This window comes from Balaenoptera acutorostrata, chromosome 7, assembly GCF_949987535.1.
Source record: "Balaenoptera acutorostrata chromosome 7, mBalAcu1.1, whole genome shotgun sequence".
NCBI lineage: Eukaryota > Metazoa > Chordata > Mammalia > Artiodactyla > Balaenopteridae > Balaenoptera > Balaenoptera acutorostrata.
This window is the reverse complement of record NC_080070.1, coordinates 52796676-52812397: the sequence shown is the minus strand read 5'-3', so window position 1 is coordinate 52812397 and position 15722 is coordinate 52796676. Positions and strand designations below refer to the sequence as shown.

At 34.7% G+C, this 15722-nt stretch overlaps 1 protein-coding gene across 6 annotated transcripts in view; it reads left to right on the top strand.

Moving 5' to 3' along the window:
* The window catches only part of PALS2 (protein associated with LIN7 2, MAGUK p55 family member), a 112875-nt gene extending 97153 nt beyond the window's left edge, over window positions 1–15722 (top strand). For all 6 annotated transcript variants that reach the window (XM_007171495.2, XM_057550305.1, XM_057550308.1 and 3 more), the window contains 3 exons: window positions 4025–4227; window positions 5179–5307; window positions 11184–15722. In XM_007171495.2, the coding sequence (XP_007171557.1) occupies window positions 4025–4227; window positions 5179–5307; window positions 11184–11360 (509 nt within the window). In that variant the 3' untranslated portion in view covers window positions 11361–15722. The remainder of the gene's footprint in view (window positions 1–4024; window positions 4228–5178; window positions 5308–11183) is intronic.

Genomic DNA, 15722 nt, shown 5'->3' with positions numbered 1-15722 from the left:
AATAACTCCATTTTCCTCTACCCCACCTCTGGCCTAGACCAGAAACAGTCACTTTTCAATCTTTCTGCTATTTATTTTGTTAGTCTTCCATATTTCTTAATAATGTCTTCATTCTGCTATTTCTTGTTCTGTCCAGTGTAGGCCTTACCTACTGACTTCCTGAGTGTCCTCCCAGCATAAAGATAGCTCTAGTTTCAGTTAATTCAGTTTCACTTTCTTGAACAGCCTCTTCCTCTCCCCCAACCCAGCAATGTCTAAAGTTCGTTTTTTTCTTCCCGTCTTTGTCTTATGTGTTCATGCGTATAGTTTTGTATTAAACCAAAGAACCTCTTATTTAGTAAGTCATGCTTTTTTCTTGGAGACCTCTGTCCCACAACCCTCAGTCTTCCTGCTTTAGTGAGGGCTACACACTCTCCACTCTGGCTGCCCCACGTGCACATAGGGATGTTTCCCTTTGTTGCTGTCCTGGGTTGAAGCTATTGTTCCTGGGTCCCATTCTTTTTCTTTCTTGGTTTATTGCCTTGTTTTGCTATGGTACATGCCTTGTAACTTGACAAAAAATGCTGTATGGAATGTAATTTCTGCATCTTTGAAGTTGTATATATTTTTGTCTTCTATTGGATTGATTATCTGAGAATAGAAGGTCTAGATTGTAAAACCCAAAAGATGTTACTCTTTAACCCAGTTTTGTTAAGAAGTCTAATGTCATTCTAATTTTTGTCCTTTCATACATGACCTGATTTTCCTTCAGTCTTTTTATTTTGTTGGTTTTCATTATTTTATAACTTAATAATGATGTGCCTTTGTGTGCATCTATTTTTATTTATTGTGCTGATGATTAGTGAGCTCTTCAGACTAGAGATGCATGTCATTCAATTCTGGGGAATTACGATTTCTTGGATGATTTCTCCCTGTTTTCCCTATTCACTTTTTTCTAGAATTTCTATTAGCTGGATGTTGAACATCCTGGATTCATCTCCTCAGTCTCTTACTTTTTTAAATCATGTTGTCCAACCCTTTATCTTTTTATTCTACTCTTTAAAAGATTACCTTGAGTTCTTTATCTTCTATCTCATCAATGTTTTATCATAAGTAGTCATATTTTTCATTTTAGGATTATTTTCTGTTTCCTGTTTTTTCCCACAGCATCATCTGTTTGTGGGAGCTATCTCTTCTGTATCTCTAAGAATATTAAGTAGTGAGTGTAATTTTTTTTTTTTTTTCTATAGGATGATAAAAAGGTTCTGGAGATGAATAGTGGTGATGGTTGCACAACAGTGTTACTGTACTTAATGCCACTGAATTGTGCACTTAATAATGGTTAAAATGATAAATTTTATGTTATGTATATCTTATCATGATTAAAAAACAGTAAAAAAATTAATTGTGTTAGCTTCTTAATATTCCAGCATATGAGTACACCATGCTTTACTGTTATCACCCATTTATATGGTTTGGGTGGCTTTTTTGTTATAAATAAAGAGATCATAAAATGTGTATACATAAATCTCAGATGTAAAATTATTAGACCAAAGGATGTATAGAGAGATTTATAAATATAGAAGTATTAAATATATTTATTTCAACTTCTTGATTTCTTCATGCCAAATTAATTTCCAGAAGATGTACTATTTTACCTTTCAAGACTTATTTTTAGTAAAGATTCAAGTCTGAATTTTTATATAGAAATATTTATGTATATCCATACCTTGTCAAGTATCACGTCTTCATATAATGTAGGTGTGTTTTACTTTTCTTTAAATCATTCATGTTTATATAGTGTTTAGTTTGTTTGTTTGTTTTAAGCCTCAGAATCAACACACACACAAAAAATACTGATGAAGTGTGACAAGTTTGCCTAATTTTTGATACACAGTCTTGTGCTACACATTGTCTGGTGGGCTGGTTGGGGAAGTCTCATAGGGAAGGAAGTAAATGCTGGTGTTGGATTAAATTGACTTAGTCTTCTCTTTATATTGTGAAATGGTCCTAAAATAAAATATAAAAAATTATTAATCCAGGTGGACAAGCTACCTTATGAATCATGTTTTCCCTTTAATACATCTTGGGATGGTTAACAAATAAAATGTTACTTTGTTGATTATTTCCTGACTATTTGAAGAGCTACTAAAGATTAGAATTTTGCCTATCAATCACAAAACTTAAATTCTAAGCAATCACATTACTTAGTTGCTTAGCATATAAGCCTAAGGAATCAGCTGTAGTCAATCCACCCTGCTCTAATTTCTCTGTTCTAGAAATGGAAAGGGGCTTAATTATGTGCCAATGTAGATTTCTTTTTTGAGTCTTCACTAGAGAATGGTATTTTCCTTAAAATTCACTTGTAAACTAAAAACATTTCACCAAGAATTTAAGATTCCCTCCACATGTTGGAGGTAGTGTTGGGGGGCAGTGTGTGTGCCTGTACATATTTATTTCAAGCAGCACGTTCCCATATATGGTTTCACTGTAGTGCGTCCCCAAAAGTCGTACTCTTCTAAAATTACCTTCACAGATATTAAGCCAAGTCCTAGTATGTATGTATTTGGGGAGTTTAAAATTGCCTTAGGAGTTTTATCATGCCACCTTTGGTGAATAATCCCAGAAACCTTAGAGATCACACATTTTTTAATATGAAAAGCCATCGTAGCATCTTGAAGCTCTTTAAGTGACTTTATAAATCTCTCCACAGTGGTCTGGAATGAGCCAGAAAACAGCAGGGGAAAAAGGGAATCCTCTTGTACATAATAATCTTATTTGTGAATTAGACCCTTATTATTGAGCTTGAACTTAAAGTTTTTTTCTTATAAAAGTTTTCTTGATGTGTTGTGCTTATTTCAAATAGTCAAAATTCTGTCAATTTTTCATCTGATTACTTTGTAACTTTAATTGCATGTGGTTAATGATTTTGTCACATATTCTGCATGTATAAGTACTTGATTAATAGAAGTAGAATACTGTTTTATATCTGATCTAGGCAAACTCAGATTAAGGCTAAACTTGAAAATAACACACACACATACACAAATTACTTTTCTTCCTAGGGAGTGCTAGCAAGTTGGCAGAGAATACCTAACTCTGCACCTTTCCAACAGTTTGAAAAGTGATAATCGTCCATTCCTAGCACGGCCAAGTTGCAAAGGAGTTGTATGTCTCTAAAATACCTGACAAAAGGATGTTTTAAGTTTTTGACTTGGTCTCTTCTCTCTCATTCTCTCAGAATACTTCAGGTCAGAGTAGAGCAAGTTACTAGACCATAATAACATCCAGGTGGCTAGATACACCGAGGTGCAAAACAAAACAATTAGCATTTGGGAATGTTAATTAGAAGGAAGCTAGAAGAAAAGTTTGGTGCTGGGGCAAGATAAAGGATAGATAATTTATGGGTAAAACTACACTTCAGAAAATTGATAATACCAACTAAGAATAGAATTTTGCTCATCTGTTGGACACTCAATTAGGAAATGTTCAAAGAAGTGTGAAGAAAGGCTGTAATTGATATTCCTTAAGGAGAAGGGGAGTGCTGGTCAGCTGGAAAAGATGTTCACTTGCAATATACCTCACACTTATTAGCTCTCACCATAGTTAAGAATTTAACTTCGGGGCTCTGCTTCTAGGTAAATATATTTTGAGTTTCAATCTGACTTTATAAAGCACATTTTCTGGATATAAATTGTATATTGGAGACTACCTCTTAAAACATTCCTGATCAGGGGTCAGCAAACATTTTTATTCAAGGGCCACATATAGTAAATACTTTAGGCTTTGCAGGCCATCTAGTCTGGGTCACAACTATTCCGCCATTGTAAAACTAATGAAACCATAGGCGATAAAATGAATGAACATGGCTGTGGTCCATAAAACTTTATTTACAAAAATAGGAAGCAGGCCATATTTGGTCATAGGCCATAGTTTGCCAACCCCTGCACTAAATCGAAAAGACTTAGGCTACCCTGTGCATTTTAGTTTGTTTTTTAATACCCTGCACTGTCTCTGTACAAATTCTCAACGCTATTTTATTTAGTTACTTCACGGAAACCAAGGGAAGATGAAAAAGATGGCCAGGCATATAAATTTGTGTCACGATCTGAGATGGAAGCAGATATTAAAGCTGGAAAATATTTGGAACATGGGGAATATGAAGGAAATCTCTACGGAACCAAGATTGACTCTATTCTTGAAGTTGTCCAAACTGGACGAACTTGCATTTTGGACGTCAACCCACAAGTAAGCTGCATGATTCCAAAGCTATTTCTTAAGTTTTATTTCCTGTGGAGTTTTTGTTTCTTCTTCAGATTATGAGGGTGTCTCTTTCCCTCTATTACCTGTGACGATAGAGAACCTTATTATGCATCAACAACTAGTTAAATAAATCTCTGATCTATTAGCCAACAGAGGCATGGATAGCTATAGAAGCTTGATAGAAGTTTAGTATTTATTTACTTGCTTAAGTAATATATAAATGCATGTGTTAGGAAATGTTAAATTTAAAATTTGAACAAGGCTGAAACATAAGGAATAAAAATTAAAGTCACCCACGCACTCACCATTCATTTCATTCTCATTCCATGTCTCCCTTATTGACCCCTTCTCACCATTCTACACTCAACCCGATGGGTTTTCTATTTTTGTGGTTGTTTCTCTTATATATAAATGGGAAAATTCTATACAGATTCTTTAACCTTTTTTCATTAAACAGTATTTCTTGAAGATCTTTTCATGTTAGGTACTGTAGAGCTTTTTTTGTTCTTTGTAATTGCTGCATGGTATTTCATAGTGCAGATATATATTTATTTATATAACCACTCTCCAGTTAATGGACACTGAAATTATTTCTGCTTTTTCAATATTAACAGAATTCTACAATTAACATGGAAAGCATTTACATCATTCTTGATGATTTGGGGATCATTAAGTTTAATACTTTCCTTTGTTCAAGGGTACCAAAAAGTAGTGAGATTGAGGTCAGAACAAAATTTAATGGATCACCATTTTAGGAAAGTACTGTATGGAATCAAAAGGATAGAAGGGAGGGGGGGCAGATAGCAAGTATTAAATTATGTCCTTTATCTTGAGGAAGAGGGCAGATGGACTTTGATTATTTAGTATAAACTAAAGGGTAACATAATTCAAATTCTAATCCTGTATAAATTGGTTTGTAATTGTTCTTCTACACAGGCTCTGAAAGTGCTGAGGACATCCGAGTTCATGCCCTATGTTGTGTTTATTGCTGCTCCCGAACTAGAGACGTTACGTGCCATGCACAAGGCTGTAGTGGATGCTGGTATCACTACCAAGCTTCTGACGGTAAGCAGTTCTTTTCAGGCTAACAGTACTATTTTCCTCCTAAAATTTTTCCTTTTTCTTTTGGGCATGTTTAATTCTATCCATATTTATGAAATAAACACACTGTATAAGGTATTGGAGAATAAAAATTTGTTCCCTAGATGTAGTCAGGATTTGGAACAGTATTGCTTTTACTTAGAAACCATTGTTCACTCTATTTTAAAACAAAAGTTTACTCCCCCTATGTAAATGAAATGGACCAATGTTAAAAAGTGCATATTAATCTAACTCCCTCATTTTACTAATGTGGAAACTGGTCCCCAAGACCAATAACAAGTATGTTCATCATAAGGTTTACTATTGGTAGAGTTAGGTGTTCTGACTTTTAGTTGTTACATGTCTTTTTCTCTTGTTCTTCCTCTCTTTTCTCATGTTATGGAAAAATTTTAAATATGTACAAAAGAGGGAAGAAATGAACTCCCAAGTACCCATCACTTAGCTTCAATAACACATGGCCATTTTTGTTTCATTTAGACCTCTCTTCACTTCCTCCCTTACCATGAATTATTTTGAAGCAAATCTTTGATATCATATCAACCATAAGTACTTTAGTATTTATCTCTAAAAGATAGACTTTTTGGACATAACCATAATACCATTAGCACATCAAACATTAGGAAGAGCAACTTCTTCTCAATATCATCAGTATACAGTCTGTATTTGAATTTCCTCAGTATTTATCTTTTTTTTTGACAGTTTGTTCAAATCAGGATCCAAGCAAGATTAACATGTTGCATTTACCTGATGTCTTCTAAATCTCTTTTTTTCCCCCAGCTTGAGGTATAATTGATATACAATAAACTGTACATGTTGAAAGTATACAACTTGATAAGCTTGGGCATATGTATACACCCATGAAGCTATTGCAGTCAAGATAACAGGCATGTCCCTCATCTTCGTAAGTTTCCTTGTGCCCCTTCAGAGTCCCTCCCTCGTTCTTCTACCTCTTCCACACTATAGGTGATAAGCCTTGAGATCAGGTGGTTTTAATCCTCTTTGTTCTTTTTCAGGTTGCTCCATGTCTCTACTGAACTTTATGAATATCTGAAATATAGTTATCAATGTTTTTATATCACTGTCTACGAATTCTAACATTTGCATCACTTCTGGATTGGTTTTGACTGAATGACTTTGCTCCTCATTATGGGTCTTATTTTCTTGCTTCTTTGCAATCCTGGTAATTTTTTATTGGATGCCAGACATAGTGAGCTTTGTCCTGGGATGCAGTTATGTGGAAACAGTTTGTTCCTTTCAGATCTTGCTTAAAAAATTTGTTAGGTAGAACCAGAGCAGTTCTCATTCTAGGGGTAATTATTCTTCAGTACTGAGGCAAGACCCATTTGAGCACTCTCCCAGATGGCACATGCAACATGAGGTTTTCTGTTCTGCCTGGTGGGCATGGGTACTATTCCTGGCTCAGAAAGAATACCTCTCATCCTTTCTGGTGGTTCTTTGGTGACGCTGGGTAGTGGTAACATGCACAGATTGGTATTCAGCTGAATGCTGGAGGGGGACCTTTGCAAATCTTCAGAGTTCTCTCTCCATACTGCTATTCTAGCCAGTAGTCTGTCCTGCAAACTCCTGCTACCTTGTTCTCCCTGGGCTCTCAGCTCTGTCCCAACTTAGAATCCAGTAGTGTCCTCCTGGGCTCCACCTCACTGTGTTACAGCCTGGAAACTCTTTCAAGCCAGTAACCTAGGGTAATCATAGGGCTCACCTCATTTGTTTCCTGTCTCTCTGGAATCCCTGTCTTCCATTACCTGATGTACAGTGTCTTAAAAAGTGTTGTTCCATACATTTGGTCTGTCTTGGTTGTCAGGCAGGAGTGTTAGTCTGATATCTGTTATTGCATATTAGCTGGAAGCAGACCTCTCCCTTTAGACTGTTTTAATCTGTAAGTCTTCACTGCCTCCCTCCCCTCTCTCTTAACCTTCTAACTTAGTTGTTTAAAAAAACTGGGTCATAGAAAAAATGGGACCTGATCTGTAAAGTTCTCAGTAGCTCTTAACCTAATGATTTTAGCAATTTTTATTGATCTTTGCCTGGCTCAGTTAATTTTTTAGGAATTGTGAAGTGGTGGTATTCCAAGTTTGTGATTTGTTCTGCATTTATAAACTAGAGTTCTTCTAAATAACTTTTCCTTATCAACTAGTTGATGACTCTGAAGTAGAGTATATATAGGAAAGTCAGAACATAACGCTTGATACTTCCCCTTTAAGGGTCAGTTTTCAGAATAATGGGTTTGTTCCATAACAGTCTCCAGAGGCGACAGGTGACCAAATAAGGTTTGTGGTTTTTTTAGTTTCATCATGAGCACATGTATTTAAACTTACTTGATGTGTTTTACTCTTTTGCAATTATTATTCTTATTGATGTTCAAATCGCCCCATCTTTGACCAACAGGGGCTTATTTAAGTTGGCCCTTGAGACCTATTTCATGAGCCTAATCGTCTCAGATAGCTTCCTTGCTACATGACAAATGCTCTAGGCTCATCTTGTACATTTTCTATTCCAGGCCAGGAATCAGTTACTTCTCCAAGAAGCTCTGGTTCCTTTTAGAGTAAATGGTATTTTAGGACCATAATACTAGGGGTGCACGTTGTCCCAAGATTGATCATTGTTTCTAGCTAAATGCACCTTTTAGGCAGACAGAACTAGTTTGGTTATATGCTTTTCTGTTTGTATGTTTGAAGGAAACTATATCATGAATATATATTGATACTTCCCAATCAAATTCAGGATTACAGGGTTTTATTTAACCTCTTTCATATATATAACTCCATTCTCCTAGGCTGAGTATCCCAGTTCTCAAAAACACTGGGAGTGTTAGAATATAGCACATAATTGCTCATTTGATTTATCTCACAGTACACACACAACAGTCTGAAAATAAGTGTACAAATATTACCAGGTATGATTACTGTGAACTGTCTCTTTCTCCTTTATCCTTAGGGTTTATCCCACTAAGTATATACAGTCAAATCAAACCGCTATGTTTTAAAGTCACTTGGAATACTCTCTCTCTGTGTACTTAGGTCAGCTATTACTCTCTGATGTTTAAATTGTCCTGTCTTCAGCTAAGAGGAGCCTATTCATCTTGTTTTCTGAGTCTTTTTAACACAACCCCATAAACTTTGATGTGCTTCCTGGTATGACGAGCTGCTCCAGGTTATCCTTACACATTTCTTGGCCCAGATCTGGAACCAGCCTTCCAAAAGCCCTGGTTCCTTTTAGTGGGAAATGGTATTTAGAGATAATATAGATGCTAAAGGTGTGCATTCAACTTAGTTTGTCATTGTTTCTAGGTCTTCTCAGTGGCCAGATGAAGGAAATATATTTTCCCCTTTTGGAAAATATACATCATTAATTCAGTTTGATAGTTCCAACTCACATTTTACATTTTTACTTAACTTCTTGGACTATGTTTATCTTTTTTTCCTCCTATGCTGAAAGTCTTGGTTGCTGATGACATTAACATAATTTCTGACTTTACATGTATAAACTAAGCACATACTATATATATAATTTCTGAGTAACAATATTAACAATATGATTATTGAAAAGTTTTAAGTTTCAGACTTAAACTTTTTTTAAAAAATTGTTCTTATGATATATCCCTTGAGTATTAAATTATTTTATTTTAAAGTCGCTAAAATAATTCTTTTCTGTGGTTAAGGCATCAACTTGAAACACAGATTTGTTTCATTTTGCTTTTGCTTTTTAGGTATTGCTCTTTTTTTTAATTTGAATTTGATTTTGTTGTAATATAATTCTATACATTTTCATAGTTCCAAAGTAAATCTTAAAAACAAACAAACAAAAATCTAGCTTTTCCCTATCCTCTCTGCTCTATTACCTCCTACCCACATAGGTAGTCATTTTTACAATTTTTTTTTTAATATAAGCAAGTATGTATGTGTATCCTCCCTCCCCCATTTCTTACATAAAAGGTAGCTTATTACATACAATAGTCTGCCTGCGTTTTTCACTTACTAATATATTCTGGAGATCGTTCTAGAGCCATACATAGGATTTTTTAATTCATTTTTCCATCTATATGGTATACTCCATTATTGTTACAGGATTGTTATTGTCAAAAAAGAACTATTTTTTTTTTTAACAAGACAAGTTTCTGATGATTGTACTAGGTAAGATTTGTTTACAGGTTGAATTGTGGCCTGTTTATACATCTATAATAAAAGATATTTTAGTTGTTTCAAATTGATTTTGAAATCTTAGTGAAAATATTAACTATAGTACTAGTATCCCTCAGGCTTACTTGGGAACCCATTTCTCTCTATATACTTTCCTTTAGGTGTTTTCACCAAATCCATTAACTTACATATCATTGTTATGCTGATGATTCCTAATTTATATATAGATAACCCAGACCTCAGAGCTCCAACTTATATAACCATTACCTACTTAATGTTACATCTGCACTTGGATGTCTCACAGACATCTTAAACGTAACATGTACAAACAAAGTAGAATGTTTTGTTTCCCCTCACCAATATCGTGTTTTTCACACTCCCACCCCCCTCAACTCTGCATCTTCTGCAACCACCCATTTATTCAAGCTAGAAACTCGAGCTATTTTTGATTCATTCATATTCCTCACTTTTCATATCCAGCCCATCAGTTAATCCTGATGATTTTATCACCAAAATATATTTCTAGTCTGGTGTCATTTCCATCTCCTCTGCCACCATCATAATCCAGAGATGTCTTTCCATTGCATCTAGGTCCTCCATGACCTAGCCTGGGCTATCTCAGCTTATTACCCACCCTCCCTAAGCCTCCATCCATCTTGGTCTTTCAGTATCTGAAACACATCAGGGCCATTTTCCTCCTGAACTTTACATTGCTATTTCCTCTGCCTGGAATGGTCTTTCTCCCACTATAGTTCTCAGTTTAAATGTCATTTACTCAGTTTAAATATCATTTATTCATTTGTAGAGTCTTTGTAAGCACTCTATCTAAAGTAGATCTCTTAAAGTTCTTTGTTCCTGGTTATTACAGCTTGCAGTTTTTTGTTTATTTGCCCCTTATTTGTCTCCTCCACTGGAGGGTAGGAGCCCATTCTCTCTTATTCATTTTTATATCCACAAATTATGAAACATAGTAGACGCTTTAATAGGAACTCAGTAAGTATTTGAAGAACATGTAGAAGCATTATGAAATTTCAAAACACTTCCAATTTAATGAAAAGCTTTACTTGCTCATGCAAAACCTATTACTTATTTATTCCCCCACATTGTTCCAAAATGACTAGAAATATTTTATGAAATATAAACAGTACTAGCTAAAAAAATAGATAAAAGTGTGAGTGTGTTGTTGGGGGTGGGGAGCATGGACAGGCAGCCTTCAAAATACATTACTGAGATTCTTTTTCTTACAGAAAGGCAGCAAATTTGGCTTTGAGCTTAACAGCCGCTGCAGATTGGGTTCCATGAGTTACAGAATCCATACGATAAAAATATTTTGAAAAGGGTGATGCAGTTGGGCTAGAGACCAGTCACCTACAAGAATTCTTTTATTACTTTGGATTTCACCCCAAGATATTGTCAGCAGTCTTTTAATCAGGAATCTTACCTTAGTATCAGTGAAACAGAAGACACAGAATACTCATAAATTCAAACACGAGTGCCAGCTGGAAAGACTAGGATAGGAACAGATGGTAATGTCTTTTTTTAACAATCTATATAGATTAGATTTTGAGGATTAGTATCAGAATCACAACAAACAAATATCCAACCTACTTATTTCACTTTGAGTTGGTTTTGAGCAATTAAATATACATTATGTAAACTTCTCCTTTTAAAACTCTTTGACAGGACTCTGACTTGAAGAAAACAGTGGATGAAAGTGCACGGATTCAGAGAGCGTACAACCACTATTTTGATCTGATCATTGTAAATGACAATCTAGACAAAGCCTTTGAGAAGCTACAAACTGCCACAGAGAAACTGAGAGTGGAGTCACAGTGGGTCCCAATCAGCTGGGTTTACTGATGATGCAGTAAGGTCCACAACTAAAATAAAACTTTCAGAAAGTGACTGCAACAAGTAAACCTTCTACTGAGAAAAGACATGCACAGATAGAAGATATCTGCCGAGTCCAGGCATTTTTATTGTGTAGATTGAAGTACCAGTACACACTATTCTGGATTTTTATAGAAAATGTGGTTGGGAAGGTGTACTAATATATAATTTATCTTAATTTTTCTAACTTTTTATGGATAATCTTTCTATTCATATCACATAAAGAAATGCGTTGAAGCATTTTGTATATGTTTTGATTTAGTACCCTTGCCTTTTTCATCAAAGGAATTTTCAAATCATTCACTCTAACATTGGTCTCACATGTTCACTGTGATAATGAATACTTGAAATCGTTTGTAAAGCTGTCATTTAGTTCAGTATTTAGTGAAGGGTCAGCTACTCTTATTAGAAAATAATGGTTTATTGGCCTTCTTTCCTAATATGTATAATTTCTTACAGAAGCAGAATTTTAATGTCAGTGCTACAGCTAGTCTACTACCATCCAATACTGACATCAGAAGTCTGCTCAATGCTACATAGTTTCATTATTACAGAGATGTATGGCTATCCACTTTAATTTACGCAGCTATATTAGTTTTTTCCCTTCATTCTCTCTCTTGTGAAAAAATGAAGAGCAATACTTTGCACTCTCATTTATTGCAGTGACGGGCTGATGCTTCGTTAACATGTACACAGCAAGCAAGGCCGTGCCGGCTGAGAGAGTGCCTTATCCTGCAAAACCTTACAGCAAAATGACTCTGAAAGTTGATTTATTTGTACATGTAAAAGTTTAACTGACAAAAATGAACGTATTGCTTCATACAGTTTTTTTATTAGGATATGGTCAGCAAATGTATCACGCCTCTGAAAATTTCTGTGACGCTGAAAAATGCCTCCAAGTTTGCAATTGGGGGGTGTTGTGAACAATCAGTGTGCTTTTGAAGTGTGATGTGATCATTAGGGTATTTTTTCGGTTTGTTATGTTGTGAAGCAAATCCATTGAACAGTTTATGAAATTTGGAAATAATTGTCAGCTGTTTTATCTCAATACAATATATACATTATATAATATGTACATTGTATGTATTATATAATATATATTAAATAATGTATTATATATATTTTTTACATTTCTGTTAGGAAATGTACTTTTTTGTTTAATGATTAGGAAAACAGTTCTCCATCTTTAGATGCATTAACATATACAAATTTCCAAAATTAATCTCAGTTAGTATATTCTTCTAGGATTCTTAGATGGTATAAATTCTTCCTAAAACATATTCAGAGATGCAGGTCATCATTAAACTAAGTTAGCCATATTTTATATTGCTGCTAGCTTTTCACATAAACAGTATTCACACTTAAAGGGTGAGGTGCTTAAATACTGGTGGTCATCTTTGTCTGGTGCTAGGCACCAGACACCTGGCTGCTGAATTTGTTTTCCCCTCACCAAAGCTGTCACACGGAATGCAGCCGGGAGGACTCAGAGGGAAGAGAAAATACATGGCATTAAGCAGCATGCACACACTGTTCTTCACAATGAGACCGAACACCCAAGTTGCTATATGGTTAAGATTGGAAATCCATAGGTGTTTTTTTTAATCCAGCATTTCATATCCAGAACACAAATTCATGTTCTTTGTCCTAGGATAGGAAATTGGTGGCAGAATGGATCACACCCTTTTAATAACTTTGGTTATTAAACTTTTAAACCACATATATTTACATCAAATTCTTGGCTTCTCAAAGCAACATGAATCAAAGCACAGTGTCGAGATGATGTCCCATGACTTAGTGTCTCAACACACTGTAAGCTTTAAGAGAAATTTTATTCCCACACTCTCAGGAAATGTGCCGTCTTCTGCGGTGTGCCTTCCTGCTGCTGCGTGGAGCCTCTTTGGAATCCTGGTAGCAGCTCAAGAAGTTCATACACAAAATATTTTACCCATCTGACACAAGAGATGATTTTTACATCATATATATCTTAAGCCTTATCATATGGTATAAAATGCACATTACTTAGAAAACAGTCTACACTTAAAGGAATTATTTCTATTATAAATGGTATTCATGACTAACTACTTAGTTAATATGAGAGTCCTCCTAATATAAAATGGAACAGTGCCGTTGATTTCATTTCAGTCTAGACGCCAGAGATGAAGAGAATAAATTTAGAAAAGGTCGTTTATCTCAGTAAAGAGTCGCTGAACTTGAAACTCAAGTCCCACCTGGGTCTGCAGGAACCAGCAGAGCTCTGCTGGGGCAAGGAGTCCCAGAGGCCCTGGAATTCTCCCGAGGCAATGAGAGTATAGTTGTGATCAACGAAATGTGAGCTTCTCTTGTAGGAAAGGTCTAAGATAATTAGCTTTACTAAAGAGAAAAGAGTTTAAAGTGATGTTGAACAATTGGTAATAGTTAAAATATACATGCACGTGCATATGCTTTTGGGAAACAATGTGCCAGTACACTAATGCACCTGAGGATTCCTTGTGGACAGGTGAGTATCCACATTCAGCATTCAGGGCATGACTATTTATATACAGCTAAATATTATATATATTTTTTATTTTTAAATATACAAATACCCCATATCCATAGAGTTGATGTCCCTGGATAAATCATTTAACCGTTAAGTAGTAGAATATATGTGATGCACTCAAGTAGAATTTTACTTTTATTACAGCTATGCCTCGATTATGCAGTCTCAATTTCTGTTTGATATTTGGATAGTATCAAATAAAATACTATCCAGTACATCAGAACTTTGTTTACTTTTGCCAAGTCTAACCATACCATTGCTGAAGATAGCTTTCTAAAGTAGAAATCGTATCATAAACCCAGTACAGCAATAGTAGCCTGAACCCTAGATTCTAGAATCTAGTAAATTTAATATAATAGCTTATAAGGACAAGTTTTCTTTAAAAGAGCAAATTGGATATTAACACAAATTTAGAAAATAATGCAAATTAGCAATAAAATATGTTAGTGTAGCATTATAGACTGGCCAGATACTAACTGCTTTGACCGTAATATCCCAATGACAGTAGAGGATGATCGTTGCTTTAAAGATTCATTTAAATTTGTACTTATTTTAATGGATAACAGTAAGTGTCATGATCCAGTAATTGGGGTTGATTTTTATGATAGATAGCCATGGAGTTAGGTACAAGTATTTTAAATTTGTAAACACTGAACATAAAAGTTTTGCAAATTGGTCAAAATAATGATCTACTTAACATTGTACTTACACGGCTTCTGAAACAACACCCCGTTTTCCAGAAATCACAGGCTAGGGAGCCAATAATTTTATAGTAATGAATCTTTATACTAAAAATGGAAAAACACATCCTGAAGTTTTATGTATATAGATAGCAGGTCATTTTTTAAATGTTTGAGTCACCATATATAATATATATATATTTTATATATATATATATATACACACACACACACACACACACACACACACACACACACACACAGAGCTATGTGTATAATATGTAAAATTCTCCCAAGATACATGAATAGTAAAATTAAATCTGTTCACCCATGTAATTATAACTAGTGCTCTTACATTTTTAATTACTCCCAATTCTTAGACATTATGAAACTTTTTTCACATTGTTTTCATAGGTTCTGGTTTTACCTTGAGGCAGATACTAATCCCCTTTCTGAAAAATATATTTGGAATTAAGCTCAGAAAATTATTATAACTTAGTTTCCTTAGGGGAGAAGGATAGAGTCCTAGATGGAAGCCTCTTGGGAAATACTTATTTAAACCTTCAAATGAGTTTGTGATATGGTTCAGGCTTAGAGATTATGGTACCTGCCCTCCTCTTGTTTCATTGGATTTGTTGTGAGAATTCATGTAATAACATCTGTAATGGATTTGGAGTTCTTGGGAGAAATTCAGAATTTTAAATAATAGGGTTATTGTATATAGTACAAGTTAATATTATTCACAAACTTTTAAGAATACAGTCGACTAATAATTCATGAGTTTTTACGTATACATTGTGTATCTGCAGAAGATGACAATTATGTAATTTTTTTAAGGTAAGATTATTTTTTAACTGCATTTTTGTTAGCTTCAAGTTTTATTCATTTTTAATATTTCCCATAATTTATCATGTTACTTTGTGTGTTCCTGGAATGATTTAATGCACAGAATCAAAAATGAGTCCTTAAAAACACTAGAAAGTGAAGGAATGATGCTATCTCATTTCTAAGGTAAGAATTTAAAAGCATGGTTTGCACTACTTCTGCAATACACTGTACTGCTTTCTTTAAAATAGTCTCTCTCTTGATAAAAATAGAGCTGGTGTACTTCTA